Source organism: Penaeus vannamei, chromosome 8 (assembly GCF_042767895.1).
Source record: "Penaeus vannamei isolate JL-2024 chromosome 8, ASM4276789v1, whole genome shotgun sequence".
Lineage (NCBI taxonomy): Eukaryota > Metazoa > Arthropoda > Malacostraca > Decapoda > Penaeidae > Penaeus > Penaeus vannamei.
Window position 1 is genome coordinate 42,460,300 of NC_091556.1, and position 15,000 is coordinate 42,475,299.

At 35.8% G+C, this 15,000-nt stretch overlaps 2 protein-coding genes across 22 annotated transcripts in view; one reads left to right on the plus strand and one right to left on the minus strand.

The window, feature by feature from the left end:
• The window catches only part of LOC113827720 (protein HGH1 homolog), a 7,181-nt gene extending 5,425 nt beyond the window's left edge, over positions 1–1,756 (plus strand). For all 3 annotated transcript variants that reach the window (XM_027380603.2, XM_027380604.2, XM_027380606.2), the window contains exons 6-8: positions 209–399; positions 832–965; positions 1,574–1,756. In XM_027380603.2, the coding sequence (XP_027236404.1) occupies positions 209–399; positions 832–965; positions 1,574–1,718 (470 nt within the window). In that variant the 3' untranslated portion in view covers positions 1,719–1,756. The remainder of the gene's footprint in view (positions 1–208; positions 400–831; positions 966–1,573) is intronic.
• Positions 1,757–2,238: 482 nt separating this feature from the next.
• Positions 2,239–15,000, minus strand: part of DCTN1-p150 (dynactin subunit 1) — a 55,012-nt gene continuing 42,250 nt past the window's right edge. For all 19 annotated transcript variants that reach the window (XM_027380610.2, XM_070124708.1, XM_070124707.1 and 16 more), the window contains 20 exons: positions 14,180–14,342; positions 13,128–13,228; positions 12,712–12,911; positions 12,321–12,458; positions 11,186–11,345; positions 10,821–11,027; positions 10,535–10,708; positions 10,084–10,216; positions 9,727–9,917; positions 9,243–9,380; positions 8,678–8,863; positions 8,159–8,402; positions 7,466–7,659; positions 7,043–7,315; positions 6,742–6,880; positions 6,281–6,483; positions 5,105–5,227; positions 4,637–4,792; positions 4,439–4,528; positions 2,239–4,254 (listed from right to left, as the gene is read on the minus strand). In XM_027380610.2, the coding sequence (XP_027236411.1) occupies positions 4,114–4,254; positions 4,439–4,528; positions 4,637–4,792; positions 5,105–5,227; positions 6,281–6,483; positions 6,742–6,880; positions 7,043–7,315; positions 7,466–7,659; positions 8,159–8,402; positions 8,678–8,863; positions 9,243–9,380; positions 9,727–9,917; positions 10,084–10,216; positions 10,535–10,708; positions 10,821–11,027; positions 11,186–11,345; positions 12,321–12,458; positions 12,712–12,911; positions 13,128–13,228; positions 14,180–14,342 (3,354 nt within the window). In that variant the 3' untranslated portion in view covers positions 2,239–4,113. The remainder of the gene's footprint in view (positions 4,255–4,438; positions 4,529–4,636; positions 4,793–5,104; positions 5,228–6,280; positions 6,484–6,741; positions 6,881–7,042; positions 7,316–7,465; positions 7,660–8,158; positions 8,403–8,677; positions 8,864–9,242; positions 9,381–9,726; positions 9,918–10,083; positions 10,217–10,534; positions 10,709–10,820; positions 11,028–11,185; positions 11,346–12,320; positions 12,459–12,711; positions 12,912–13,127; positions 13,229–14,179; positions 14,343–15,000) is intronic.

A 15,000-nucleotide genomic window follows, 5' to 3' on the forward strand; every position in this document is an offset into this window, starting at 1 on the left:
AATTTTTTCTCACAATTTTACATCTGATTTTACAGTTTTAAGCTTGTCATTACAATTTCAGACCATTGTCATGGATTAGCAATTTTTATGTTTATTCTCATAGATGACTTCTGCAATAATAGGTTATATGAGGCAATATCTTTTATACAAAGTACACTGAATAAAACACCACACACTAGGAAAATGACTCCTAACCATTGCATTTCAGAGCAGCACCCATGGCTTATGGGCGAAGAGGTGGATTTAGTGCCACGCTTACTCCTTCCTCTCGCTGGACCAGACACTTTTACCGAAGAGGAAAATGACTCGCTGCCCGTAGATCTTCAATTCCTACCTGATGATAAAATAAGGGAACCGGTGCCAGAAATACGGAAATTAGTTCTGGAGGCACTGATGCAGGTAAGGCATTCCTTTATCTTATTTCCCCCTTCCGTCTGTAGGTATGTAAGGTTGTTTGTTATTTGAAGTTATTAGCAGATAGAGGGTATATTTGGATGTTGCGGTAAAGGAGCAAAGAATAGCCATTTGGATGACCCGTAAATTTGTGCTGTGTAATCCAGTGGTAACGTGCTGGGCTTGCAATCTTGCTGACCTGCGTTCGATCGTGCGCACTACCAGTTGATGGTAACCCCGGCCATTCCTTGCACACAGGGGGAGATTTAGAAGGCAAAATAAAAAAGTATGTCACAGCAAAGAATATCCATTGTAATAAATGGAAATGAAACTAAATCTTTAATCTTTAAATCTTCTCTTGCTCCTGGTCTCTTTGCTTGTTTCATATTGAAAGGGAAAAAAGAAAAAAAAGTCAAGTTCATTCTTATTCATGTACAGATGTGTGTGACGCGTGAGGGGAGAGAGCTGCTGAGAAGTCAGAATGCTTACCTGATTCTCCGAGAACACCACAAATGGGAAGAGGACCGCCATTGCATCATGCTCAATGAAGATGTCGTAAACCTCCTTCTCAGGTGGGTGGATGGAGATGCTTCGTTGGTATTGTAAATTTGTTTCTTTCTAAGTATTGGATAAAACTGATATTTTCTTTGGTCAAAAGTTCCTATCAGTTTACAATGTCTAGTTTATGTGGACTTTTTTTTTTTTTTATTCATTTGAGATTCAGATTCATTTACTCTTGATATTAAATAGTTAAAGTTTAATGAGGTGCATATATGCAACCATATCCTGCTTTAGCCAATAGTTCTACTTATTTTCCATTGTTTTGTTTGTTTTTAGAAAATGATATTGTATGCTGATATGCATAGGTATATAATTAGTATTTGTCATGTATGTTTTCAATCAAGATTTGATTGGAAACACATTTCTTACATCATTTCTTACATGTAGCCACAGATACCTAAAAAATGTTATTCATAAAGGCTTTCAGATATGTTAACTAAAATCAATAGGTAGCCTCACGTAGTCTCAAAGAGCTATAGGAAATGGTGGTTTAGTAACTAGCTAGATTGCAGCTAAGAGTCCAAAGCCATGGCTCTAAAAGTCTTGGTGTTTTGGGGTATTTTTAAGAAGTCATTTCATGGGTTTTTTTTGATGCTTTTGTGTTATCCTTTTTATGCAGAACTGAAGAGGAGATTGGAGTGGATGACCTGTCAACCGTTAATGTGCCGCCTGACTTAGCAGATAAATTTACAAAACAAGATGAAGAGTACTTAGCAGGTGGTTCTTCAGACCTGAGCACACTCCAAGATAAAGAGACATCTTGAAGATCAGAATTACGGCAGTATAATATTTAATACTTTGATATTATTGTTTCATTCACCTTCCCCCTCCATGGTCATAAAACCAGACAATTGAGAAAAGGAGAAAAAACACTATGAACACTTTCACTGAATTCTCTATATCAGTGATTTTGGGAGAACAAATTCATGCATCAACAGGAACATTACCAAGACTATTTCTTGATACATCAGTAGCCAAGGGCTAAGGGCACATATTACTTACTGATGACATGGAATCTCTTCTGTTTTGGGGCTTCAATATTACATTACATAATCTCACATTGTAAAAATAAGTAAAATGCCCACTCCACTCCACTCCCACTCCCACTCCCACTCCCACAAACACTTACATGTAAATGCACATCCCCATACACACTGTAAGAGTTTATTATAAGAGTAATAGCTCTTACACCTGCAGCATAATAGTCATTTTGCCAGGCCCTGTGGTTTAATAACACTTTTGATACTCCATATCGGAATGATTTTATTAGGTTGAGAAAAAAACTTTTTGCGTGTGATTTTTTTTACTGTAAAGTTAATAATGCTTTGCCTGGCTTATACATACTAGCACATGGGAGAGATTAACATAATTTTCAATATATCTGCTGTGGTTCAAAGAACAAGGAAAATGTGACACCTTTGGTTTCCTAAAAACATCAAGTACATTAGTTTATGAAAATATCAGAAAATCCACCTGGTACATTAAAGAAACATACTGCTTTTGAAAGAAAGTTTGTGCAGATCTGGCCACAGTTGTTCAACTGTATTACAAACTTTGAAAAGGAAACTTTAATCATCAGAAAAAGAAAAAGCAGTAAAATGCATACAACTTTATATTAAAATATTTAAAAGCCTGTTAATACTGTGGGAAAAAAAGGGGAAAACAAGTTTTTTAGCTTATAAGCTAAAGAATTAAAGCTTTGTGCATACCCACCACCATGAACTTGCATTTCTATACATGATATAGAACCAACCAGATGTGGGTATGTGCTTGATCTCTCCTTCACTGCTCTCAGCATAAAGTTCACACAGTACCAAAATTGAGGAAGTCTGCAAATGTACTTCGCTTTGCAGCATTCATTTACACTAATGCTATTTTGTTTTGGGCACCTGACAATCCTACCATTAAGTTCTCAAAGAGATTCAATATAAATTAAGGCTGCAAACAATGAACTATTCAACAAAGACTGCTGCAAAAGCAAACAATAAACTTTTGAGGCTATCTGACTGTTTAAAGCTGACACTCTACTGCATAGTTATTATGCAATTTACACTGGTGTTCAATTCCACATTTTGAACATCTGCACATAATTCTTTTTCATCATGGTACACCGCAGTGAATGTAAAAATGATTTAGAAGCTGCAACTTTTCTAATGAATATGACAGTTGCTTCAAACAAGTAAACAATTTTGCACATCAAGCTAGAAGCAGATCACCCTAATCGTCCAGTATCTTTTTATGAAATATCTACTGGTGCCCCTAAATAGTTGATAATACATAATAAATAAAGACAATGTACGTGTAAACAAGCTGCCATAGTACTACCTTCAAAATTAGAATATCCAAGCTGCACTTGCTCTCAAACTGTAAGGCTTCCTATAACATTGTCTTGGCACACACTTTACCTTGGAACTTTTATGTTTAACAGTGTTGTAAAGCTGATCTCAGAAGCAAATCAATGACATAATATGTGAAAACTGTAGTCACAACTCACTTATTTGGTTCTATTTTACTTTACATAATGTTTCATACATTTTACATAATGCAATGTGAATTCTTAAGGCAAAGAAACATGGAACATTTAAAAATAAATATGCACACAGTTTACACAGTTTCTCTATATTACAACACTGAAATATTTCTTCTTTTTTTTCATACACATAAATAAAAGCATAGTTCATAAATATAAAATGCATAAATACACTACAACAAATCTGCCTTACTATTGTATAAAACACAATTTGTTTGTAAAATGAACTTTATTTACAATTTCAAATCATCACAGAAAAAAAAAATCAAAATGCTGTTCAAGTATTTTTGCTTAGTTTCCCTGACAAAAAAAATCTAAACTTTAATAATCAAAGTTCTGAAAGCCAGGCAGATGATCCTTCTTTGAATATCATTTCATGTTAAGCATTAATTCCTTAACAACACTCCCCACCAAACAGAAAGCTACACGTCACATTCTTCCCATACCCATGCTTCTGTCTTCTAAAATGTAAGCAAAAATATTAAATTATACACTGTATTTACATTCTCTTATCACATCTTTTCCCCTTATATCACTGGTCAACATGTCAGACCCAAAGACTTGATGGAAGCAGGCATTACAGCAGCTCTACAAGGTAAGATATTTGGAAATGAAACCCAAACCCCACACTACTTTAACAGCTGCAGATGGAGCTTCTTGAGGTGGTTTGGCTGGAGGATAACAGGAACGGGTTCCTTGGAGGTCTCGGTTGAGGTGGAAGCGGGTACCTTCAAGCGACCCACACACACCAGGTCCTGTTCGCCCATTGCCTGTGGAGGAGGAGGAGCTGAGGCCTGACTGATAATCCTTGAATTTCCTACTTACTTCAGGGTTAACAGTCCTGATGGGACATATTTATACATCCCCCCCCCCCCCACATATATATATTGTATATATATATTCATTTTTGTTTATTTACCTATTTCTTTATATATACAGTGTAAATAAACTCACTTTGGTTAGCTGTGGTGAGGGGAAAGTAGAAAGAGCTGTCTCCACACTTCCTCCTGGCTTCATGGTAGCCACTGCCTTTGTGATCTCATCCTGCATTAACAATAATAATTAGCTTGATGTGATCGAGAATTATTATTATTTTTTTTTATGATTCCATAGAAAAATAGTGGTAACTGAAATAACCAGTCTTCCTCTTACCTGAAGTAATGTTATTTGTGAACGTAAATTATTGATCCTGTTGTTATAATTAATAAGATGGTGAGCAGGGGAGGCCAGGTCTGTGCATGGCAGAGTGCCTGCCCGACGCTTGCTTAAGTCCACCACTTCTACACCTGTGATCATGTTGTGCACCTCCTGAAATGATATACATTAAATGATAAATAAATACACACACAATTCTTTAAATGAAATTGCAAAAAATAATACTTAACAATGCCTAAAAGAGGAAAATGCAAACTATAAAGTGCTATTTGTCAATAATATTCATTGAAGGATTTTCTTTCCCAAACAATTATGTTCTCAAACACAATGACATCATCAAAATTCCTTATCAAACTGTGTCCCTATCACAGAAAGGGGCAAAAGTCAAGTTTCATGGTAAATGAGATACAGAATACACTACAATAGGTCAGCTTAGATGTACTGAGACTTGAAACTTCAACGGACCTTCTGGATGTGTGACGCTTGACGGGTCAGCTGATTGATGTGGTCGATAGATTTCTTCTCCCCTTCAAATGCCTCTTCTTTGGTCTTGTCTCTCTTCTCCTCACCAGATCCAAGGTGATGGATCTGAGGAGAATCATTACATCATCAATTATATCATTGGGATACAGATGATAGAGCACTGACATAAAAAGCACGGAATAACTATTTAAAGTTAATGTGCCTTCCAATTTAGCATTACTCTACTGGGTTGCACTTGAACTAACTGCACCCAGATGTCAACACACAGGTGAAAGTTAAGTTATTGGCTGGAGAACCTGGTGCCAACGGTCGCTTGATGCTTTACTAAACTCCAACTTCATCTTTAAGTGGCACCAAATGCAAAAAAAAAAAAAAAAAAGTTATGTGCATGTATCCTCAGGCAGAAATACAGCCCTCCAAAATTGGCTGAAAACAATTATCTTATCAATATTTTGGAAATGAAGCCATCAGGAATGAGGATACATGGCAAACAATGACCGAAATCATTAAGCACTGTGCAGCCTTACAAGGTACTTCATAACTACCATTTTTGGATTACATAATTTTTGCAGGTAATAAAGCAATAATAAAGAAAGTTTGAAAATGGATGAATCAATGAAAAAGGCAAAATATCAGAAAAAAAAGACAGGATAGTGTTGTATTTCAATACAATATCAAAGATGCTTCAAGTGAAAGGGCCTGCAAGAAACATGAGGATGAGCAGCAAAGTAAAGCAATGAAGAAGAGTATTTGCTATAATTTGAAAGTGACCATTAATATGTAAAATATTTACTTAAAAAAAGACATTAATAATAATAATAATAATAATAATAATAATAATAATAATAAAAATAACAATGATAATGATAACATAATAATACCATCAATAACAATAACATTAATAGTAACAATATAAAAAATAGCATAATTAATAATCATGTAAAATAATAATACTATTATTAATAATCATAAAATAATAAAATTATTAACAATAAAACTATTAATAACAATATTTGTAACAATAATACTACTAATATAAAAAATGATAGAATGATAATAGTAATAACAGTAATAATTTCACATCAACAGAAAAAATACACCATTATCAATAAATCAGTTATAACTAAAAGCTAACGCTTCATCCAAATAATTCTCTACCTTAATTGGTTTCAGAGCAGCAAGTTGGCGATGCATGCGATGGGCTGTGTTGTAGTGGGCAGCTGCAGTTGCATGGTTCAGGGCTGTGCGGAGGTCATTGATCTGCTGAAGGAGCATGGGCGAGTCGCGCACAACTCCACCACCCACTGTCGGAGCTCCCCCTGCTGCGGAGGGAGTTGTAGGAGAGGAAGGAGAAACGCCTCCTGAAACATAAACAGCAAAATTAAGAGACAAAAAGAAAAGAAATGAAAAAAGATGATAATGAACTTCAAGGAATTCATAATCGCATTGTATTTCCACCCTAGGTGAATATGATATTAAAGAATGATCACATCCTTATGGAGTGAATTGTATTGGATTTAGTTAAGGCTATCTGTCCCTCTCAGCATCCAACAAAAACAATCCTAACACACAATTCTACACAAAACAAAACAAAAAAACAATGTGCAGGAAATACAAACCAGTCAAAGGAGAAGATTTGGACAAAGCCTCATACAAAGTCTTTTTGTTGAGAGCTTTGAGTTTCTCACGAAGTTCACCTTTCTCAGTCTCCAAACTCTCAATGTCACTTTGGAGATGGTCCATTGTTTCATCATATTCCTGCAAGAGTGTCTTTCATGTAGATACTATCATTGGGAGGGTAGATACAAGGTTCTTGTGAATAAATTGAAAAAAATATATATATATTGATAAAATACCCCTCCATTCCCACTATTTCTTTACAGAGGACACAAAACAATAAATAAGTCCCTTTCCTTATACCTTTTCTTTGCGCCGTAGCATCATCAAGGTGTCGTCTAACTTCCTCTGCAGCTTCTCAATAGTGAGGTCAGAATCTCTGGTGGCTGTTGACAACTTCTTCTCAGCCAAATCTCTTCGGACAGTCATCTCGCTCAGCTCCTCATTCTTCTGCTTCAGGGTGAGCTTCAGGTCCTTCAGGTCTTGCTCCTTGTTTTCTAACTTGTATTTGATGTGTTCTGTGTCTTTCATCTCATCCTTCAATGCTTGGGCTCTCAGTACCACTGGCTGCACAGTCTGCTCCAATTTCGGTGAAAAATGACAGAGTTAAGGCTGCACTTGTGCATAAATACACATTGTATACAAAGCACAATCAAATCTATAATAAGCATTATTTCTTTTACATTTTTTTTTTAAATAATTACATACATGAAACGGTCAACTTACCCTCTCCTCGACAGACCCATCAAAGTCATACTCTCCCTTCTCAAGGGTGTTAGCAACGCGATTTATGTCATTCTGGGTGCGACTCAGGGAGAGCCTGAGAGACTCTGGTCCTAGGTCTTCTCTGCCATAAATGAGGTCTGTGGCTTGATGGATGAATTCCTTCAGCTTTTCACCCAAGATGCCATTCTCATTATCTGGAAGTTAATTTAGAAATCTTAATATCACTGTTCATTTCTTATTACTATCATACTGTAGCTAGATTATGTAACAGCCAACAGGAGTGGAAAACTTAAATGGCAATGTATATTAACCTACTCATGATGGGAGCCCCTATAGCACCATGCATAACCATGAGACAGGGGAAACACACAAAACATAAAACTACCATGGTTATTCTGCTCTTGGCTGCAGCATTAATGAATGTAATATTGCTAAAAAGTGGCTTTAAGCCTAATTTTGCAAGGTTGTTTTTCCTCAACAACCGTAGCCATGACCACTACTATTTAGAATGCACAACTTAGAGCAGGCTCAACTATTCATGATATCACAGAATCATCTGGCATAGGGATAGTTGGCTATGACACAAAATAGACAAAATATTCCAACAATGAAGAGAGGAGAGAGATAAAACAACTACATAAAAACCAAATAATAAAGTTTTGAGAATGACATCATCAAAATCCAAACAATTACCTGCTAGGAGTGACGTCTGCTGCTGACAAGCTTTGCTCACATGCCTTAAGGCCCGTGTTGAGTTATTCATGTTGGCAATTGCACTGGTGAGAGCCTCTTGTACATCCTGGGGATAGCTCAGGGGTCCTACAGATCCATCCTGTGGCATCCTTCGGCGTATCCTCTTAACAGCTCCCTGGATATCCTTACTGGCATTCACAATGTCACGGCACACTAAGGCAACATCAGATGATTCATGCTGAGGCTGTTAACAAAATTTGGAAAGTTACAAAGCACACTTCTATATCATACTGAGTGTGGCTTAGCCTCTCAGGTTGCTGCTACATGCATCTGTTTTTCAGTTCTAAACACTGCTTTATCTTCTAAACTTTGTTCACATAATTTACTTTTCCTTACATGTCACTGTTAATTCTCATAAATTTTTTGCCAAACTGGAATACATGTAAATCTAGCCAACACCTCTCTGCATCTTGTAAATGTAAAAAGGATTACATAATAATGCATAAAAGCCCTACTTACATGCAGCATAGTGAGGATAGCTGAGCTGTATGTACTAGCAGCATCAGTTCCTGAGGACAGTACTCTTGCCACATCAGTCAGGTAGAGAGACTGGTTGATCTTCTCAGCAGCAAGATGAGCAGGATACACTGTCGAGAAGTAACCAACAGTCTTCTCCAAGGCATCCATTGGTGTATTTTCATCTAGCTGTGATATTGGAGTGAGAGAGAAAAGTTAACAATGGTGTACACTCTTAGAATTAGAGTAAATGTATTGCACTTGCGTAATTCCTTTTATTCCTTTAGGGAGTTGACTGAGGGAGATTCTTTCATTCCACATTAAAAAGGATGAACATTTTATCTGCATAACACTAAATTCCCTTATTTTCGTTACTATTCTGCAAAGGTAAAGAAGGAAGAATAAGTATTCCCAACACAGTTTATCATGTTTTCACAGAGTGATAAGAAAAAAATCAAATTTTCCCAGTGATCGGATGAGATCTACACAGGAAAGTCCCTTTTCATGAGGAACATTTCCCACACCCTTGCCAAATCAATACAGCTTCAGTCAGGTCTTTTCATCCTACCTGGTCTTTCCTGAGAAGGTCTACGTAGAAGTCAATGTTACGCTCGTGGGAAGCCATCTCACCATACAAGGTTCCTAGCTTAAGGAACACTTCTACGTTGCATGTATTGAGCACTTGTTCATATTGGTGCAGCAGAGCCTGTGGAGGTTTAGTTAATAACATTAAAAGAAAATTATCCAAAACAAAAACAAGTGTTACTTTGTCATTACCTTTGCTAACAGTAACCAATCCGTTTAATACTGTGAGATAAAATTCTGTACATATATATTTCATAATGTTAATTCTATTCTAAATGTAATCCTGTAAAAAAAAAGAACAAGTACATCAATATTGTCAAATATTAACTTTTCACAGCACAAAGATCTGTTATAATACAAAAAAAAATCAATAAAATAAAAATAATCATTACAACACATTTCTAGACTGCTGTTTTATCCTGTATCCTGCAAAATCCTGCTACTATCAACTATGAACACAACTGTACCTGAAGTGCATACAGAAGCTGCAGAAGGCGCGAGGCAAAGGCATATTGCTCAACTGAATGAGACTTGAGCACTGTGTTCCTGTCGATGGTGTCCGGAGCTGGATATTTGTCCCTCAAGCCACCAATGACAATTTCAGCCTTCCACACCATCCTGGCCACGAGCAGCAGCACAAGCACAGCATCATGGTCACCTGTCAGGGAGTACATTCATATGAAATTAAAATGAAATCACTCAAAACTATGAATCATGAAGAACAAAGAAAAAAATAATGCATAGCAGCGCAGTATTTACAGAGAGAAAGAGGAGAAAGAGGATGATTCTCAGATGTAAAATAAAAATAAAAAGAAAAGACTTGCCTCCTCTTGTCATAAAGTTATCAGGCATGTACTGAGTAAGGTATGCCACATGTTGGTTGGCTTGAGCAACCTCCAACTGACGTAGTTCCATGTCAATGGCTTTGCTATGAGCCTTTGTTTCAATGAACATTTTCTGTGGATGGAGAAAGATGCTGTTGTAGAATGCAGGTATTTCACTGGTAAAGTTAGTTAACAACTTGATATTCATCTACATGAAAGATCATCTTAAACATGAATTTTAAGAGCCAAAAGCAAATACCTTAACATAATGCTATTAACTTTCAGTTTTCAGTCTTAAAAAGATAAATGCAAATATTTCTATCACATTTCACATACCTCCCTAACTGTCCAGCTTATGTATAGTTCCCATACACTGAATCCAGAAGTAATACAAAATTACAAGGAATCTAAAATATGATATGGATAATCTTCACCACCTAATCTCATTTACCTTAAAGTCAATGATCTCTGAGGGAGTTGCAATTGGCTTGTTAGTCTCCTTCTCAAGGGCCTGACGCAGCTCAATGTTCTGCTCTTGCTGCTTCTGGACTAGCTCTCGGAACTTCTTGATGGTTGACTCCTGGTCCACAATGATCTCATTGGAAGCCTCACGTTCCCTCATAACCTGGGGGGATGCCAAAGTCTCTGAGGCTAGGCAGTTCAAAATAACAGAAGTATCAAAGCTTGATTTATTAGTTCAGTACCTTGTGATTCTCAAACTTCCACCTTCAACTTACCTCCCTGATCTTTCCATTGGCCATGTCGAGCTCTTCTCTTAGCTCAAGCTCTAACTCACGGGCATTCTCCTGGAGCTGGTCATTCATATCGTTGATAGCTTCGAGGTCTGCCACTGTCTCATGGAGCTCAGCCACTTTCTCTTCCAGGTTGAGGTTGCGATCAGTCAACGTCTCCACCATCTCCTCTGCACCCAGAGCTGCATCAACCTGTAACCAGAAGTGAGTATAGGATTTTCCTTAAAGAGGCATGTTTTAAAAGAAAAAGAATTCAATATCATTAAATATCTACTGCAGAAAAAAAAGTATTATATAAATACTATCATTTGCCTTCTTATGACACACAGTACTAACTAAAATTAACAAACCTGTTCCTGAAGATCAGATATTGTTTGTTCCAACTCAGCAACTTGTGATGTCAATTTAACGCGACTGCGGTTGAGTTCTGTAACCTCAGTCTTTTTGGTCTCCATGTCCTTCTGTAGTTTCTGGAGTTCATGCTTGTCATGTGCAGCCAAGTCACGCATTCTAGGAAAGTAAAAAGGATAATCTCCATCATACAAATATTGCATCATACCAATCATACTTTGTTTAATTTTTGAGGGAACTTTCAGTACTGGTAAATGCTTAGGTTGTGGTAAAGAAAATCTAAAATATACTAATCAATTACCCTGTGGTTCCTTTCTTATCTAACACATGCAATCACTAAAATCACTTAATCATTAACCCATTCACGCCGGTATATTTTGAAGCCAAAAATAAAAGATTCCGTGTGGCTACAAAATCGTCGGGCATTGCTTATTTTTTCGGGTGTCTCACATATGGGTTAAAATGTAAATTCCATGTCCAGATTCAACTATAATTATTTCTTGCTTTTTTAACCCTTAATTCTAGCTTAATGTGGAATATCATATATGACTTTTTTGTTTTAACAACTTTTCTTTGGCAAACACATAAGAGCAAGAATTTACTGATTCCAATGACTCCCAGAGAAAAGGCTTGCTCACTGCCTTGTGCCCTTATAAACAAACCAACATCATGATGATAAGAGAAAATATATATATACATATTTTTATTGAACACTCTCCTTAGCTCTGTGTCTGATTCAGTGATTTTCTTGGCTATATGAAACTTGTAATAAGTAAAACAAATAAGCTTTATCAAAGACACCCATAAACAGGGTGCCTGTTGTCAAAATTGCAACCATCCCATTCTATAAAGGTTGGTTGTTTGTATGTCATTGAGTAATATTATCCTACTCCATTGTGCTTTAAAAAAAATATTACTCCTAATTTCATATTTACTAACAAAAGGAGAAACTCCATCTGATGGACTGATGGAAAAAATGCTGTTAATCGTGAAATCCTAAACCAGGAATTGATTGATGTGCAAGAATTTTTGGTTTTCTTGGATAAAGGAGACAGAAAGAAAGAAAGAAAAGGGAGTGAAAAAAAGAAAAGAAAAAAAAAAATGGAACATATCCACAAACTTGTACTCCCTTACTTGACCAGTGTTTCTCGCAGACGACTGTTCTGCTGTTCAAGCTGCCTGACTTTGAAGCTTGTGGCCTCCGAATCCCCATCGGTTGGGGTTGCACCACCACCACCACTCATCTCTGTCTTCAGGATTTCCAGGTCCAGTCTGTCAGAGATTAGGAGAAAGGAAAAACATGATGACAGTAATAATAATTGTGATGAAGTTATAATAGTAATAATAACAATAATAACAGTAATAATAATAATAACGATAATAATAATAATAGTAATAACAACAACAATAATAATAATAGTAATAACAATAATAATAATAATAATAGTAATAATAATAACAATAATAATAATAATAATAGTCATAATAATGATAATAAGAATATCAAAAGAGGGCCTGCACTTACGTTAGCTCTTCTATTCTCTCCTTGGCTTGGTCTAACTCCAGCTGCAGCGTCTCGGCCTTCTCCTCCGCCATCTCCTTGTCTAGGGTCAGCATCTCCACGTTCTCGGTCAGTTCCTGGGTGTCCTCCATGTGCTTATCCTTGGACTCTATTGCCTCCCTGGCATCCTGCTTGGCTTTCTGCATCTCGCGCTGCAACTGGGCCTGAAGTGGGGGAGAGATAGAGAAAAAAAAGCAATATGAATTTTAGAGAATGAGGAAGAAAAGAAAGGAACTTCGGGAAAAACGAAAAATCAGAGACAGATAAAAAAAAGAAAAAGAGAGGACAGGAGGATGTACAATTCATAATTTTTTTTTTTACTTACCACTCATGCACAACATTTTGTTACACTATAAACAAATATTCACAAAATGACTAACCTGAGATTCCATAATCTTGGACTTGAATTCTAACAGCTGTTCTAACTGGAGTTTCAGCTTTTCACTCTCCTTCAACTTCTCCTTATCCTGAGCACGTTTCACTGTAAAAAAAAAGTGGTTAAGTAATCACTCTAAAGAGTAATTAATGACATATCTATGTACACCCGCCCCCACACACACAAATGATTTTAAATAACAATTTGAAATAAATGTTTGTATATCAAGTAACTGTTCAAAACCCAAAAAGAAAATACTTGAATTAATGAATGAAGGTGCTCATGATCTAGTAAATGATGGTGTAAATGCATGTCTGTATGACATAAGGCATTCTAGGGCATGAACAATAAAGGTATACTAAAAATAGTATTTATCTAGAAAGATACAATTATTCATTTAAATATTTCTTTTAATATACATACATACATACATACATGCATACATACATTCATACACACACACACACACACACATATATATATATATATATATATATATATATATATATATATATATATATATATATATATATATATATATATATATATATATATATATATATATATATACATACACACACACACACATATATTTTTTTTCTTTCTTTCTTTCTTTTTCCTTTCCTTTTTTCCAAAAAGGAAATCATGCCCCTTAAGTCTTTCCTGAAATAAGTGACAGATACACATTAAATCTAAGATCTTGAGAAATATCTAAATTTGCATATTAATGTGGAACTTATGACTCACTTTCCCTACACTATTTCTTGTCTTTCTTTTTATTTACTTAATCAACTCATGAACATTTCCATTTCTGTTTTCAATTACTTTTGCTATCCTAAATGCCTTTCCCTACAAACAACCCAAGCATATTATATCATTTTCTTTAAAAATCCACATCAGAGAGTAAAATATTTATATATAACAATGGAATCAGAATAAGAAGAATAAAGATGAGGAAGAATAAGAATAAGAATAAATAAAAGAAGAAAGGAAAAAAAAGTTAATAAAAGAAAAAGAAAGAAGAGGAAGAATAATAGCACAAAATTGCCCTCTTACCTCTCAGGGTTTCCAACTTTTCGTTCAGGTCCCGAATTTCACCTCGAAGATTCTCCATCTCCTGCTGCATCTGCATGGCCGCCATCTTGTCCTCAAGGGTCTGCATCGCACTGGATGGGGCCCCAGGCGTGTACTGGGGTGTTAACGTCTCCACAAAGTTTGTCTAGTGTAACAGATATTTCAATAAGCTTGGTACATTTGACTCAAGTAGAATAACAACAACATATATACACACCTTTAAAGATATATTTTAAAAATTCAATTTTAATCTAAGTGCTGTCTTAAAAAAGAAAAAAAGAAATCTCCTAAAAACAGAAAGCTCAATATCAAAACACTATTGCTAAGTGAAATATGAAACATATGAGGAAATATACAAAAGATCTAATATATTTACACCATAATTTGCTGAAATTGCATTAATAAAAGAGCAAGTTAATCTAAGTCAGACATCATTTATGTAATGTACAAAACACTTTGAAAACAATAAATATCAAACAAATTGTAATCTTTCTACCACTCTGTCATCTATCTACAGCCCTGCTACCTGATCATTAAAAATAGTCATCTGATATCACTGAGGGCTTCAAGTCTAATCTCTACAGTAACCTGGAAAATCTATTTGATGTTGCCCCGGGTAGAATCACTCACTATCTACCCAATCTTCCTCAAAGTAGCTTTTACAACACAGTGGGGAATGCTGGGAGGCACTGAAGGCCTAACTAAATTACATTCAATTCACACATACAACCTTAGGCTACTGCATCGTCAACAAACAGTAGGTGACACAGACAACTTTCAAAAAAAAAAAGGGGGGGGGGACA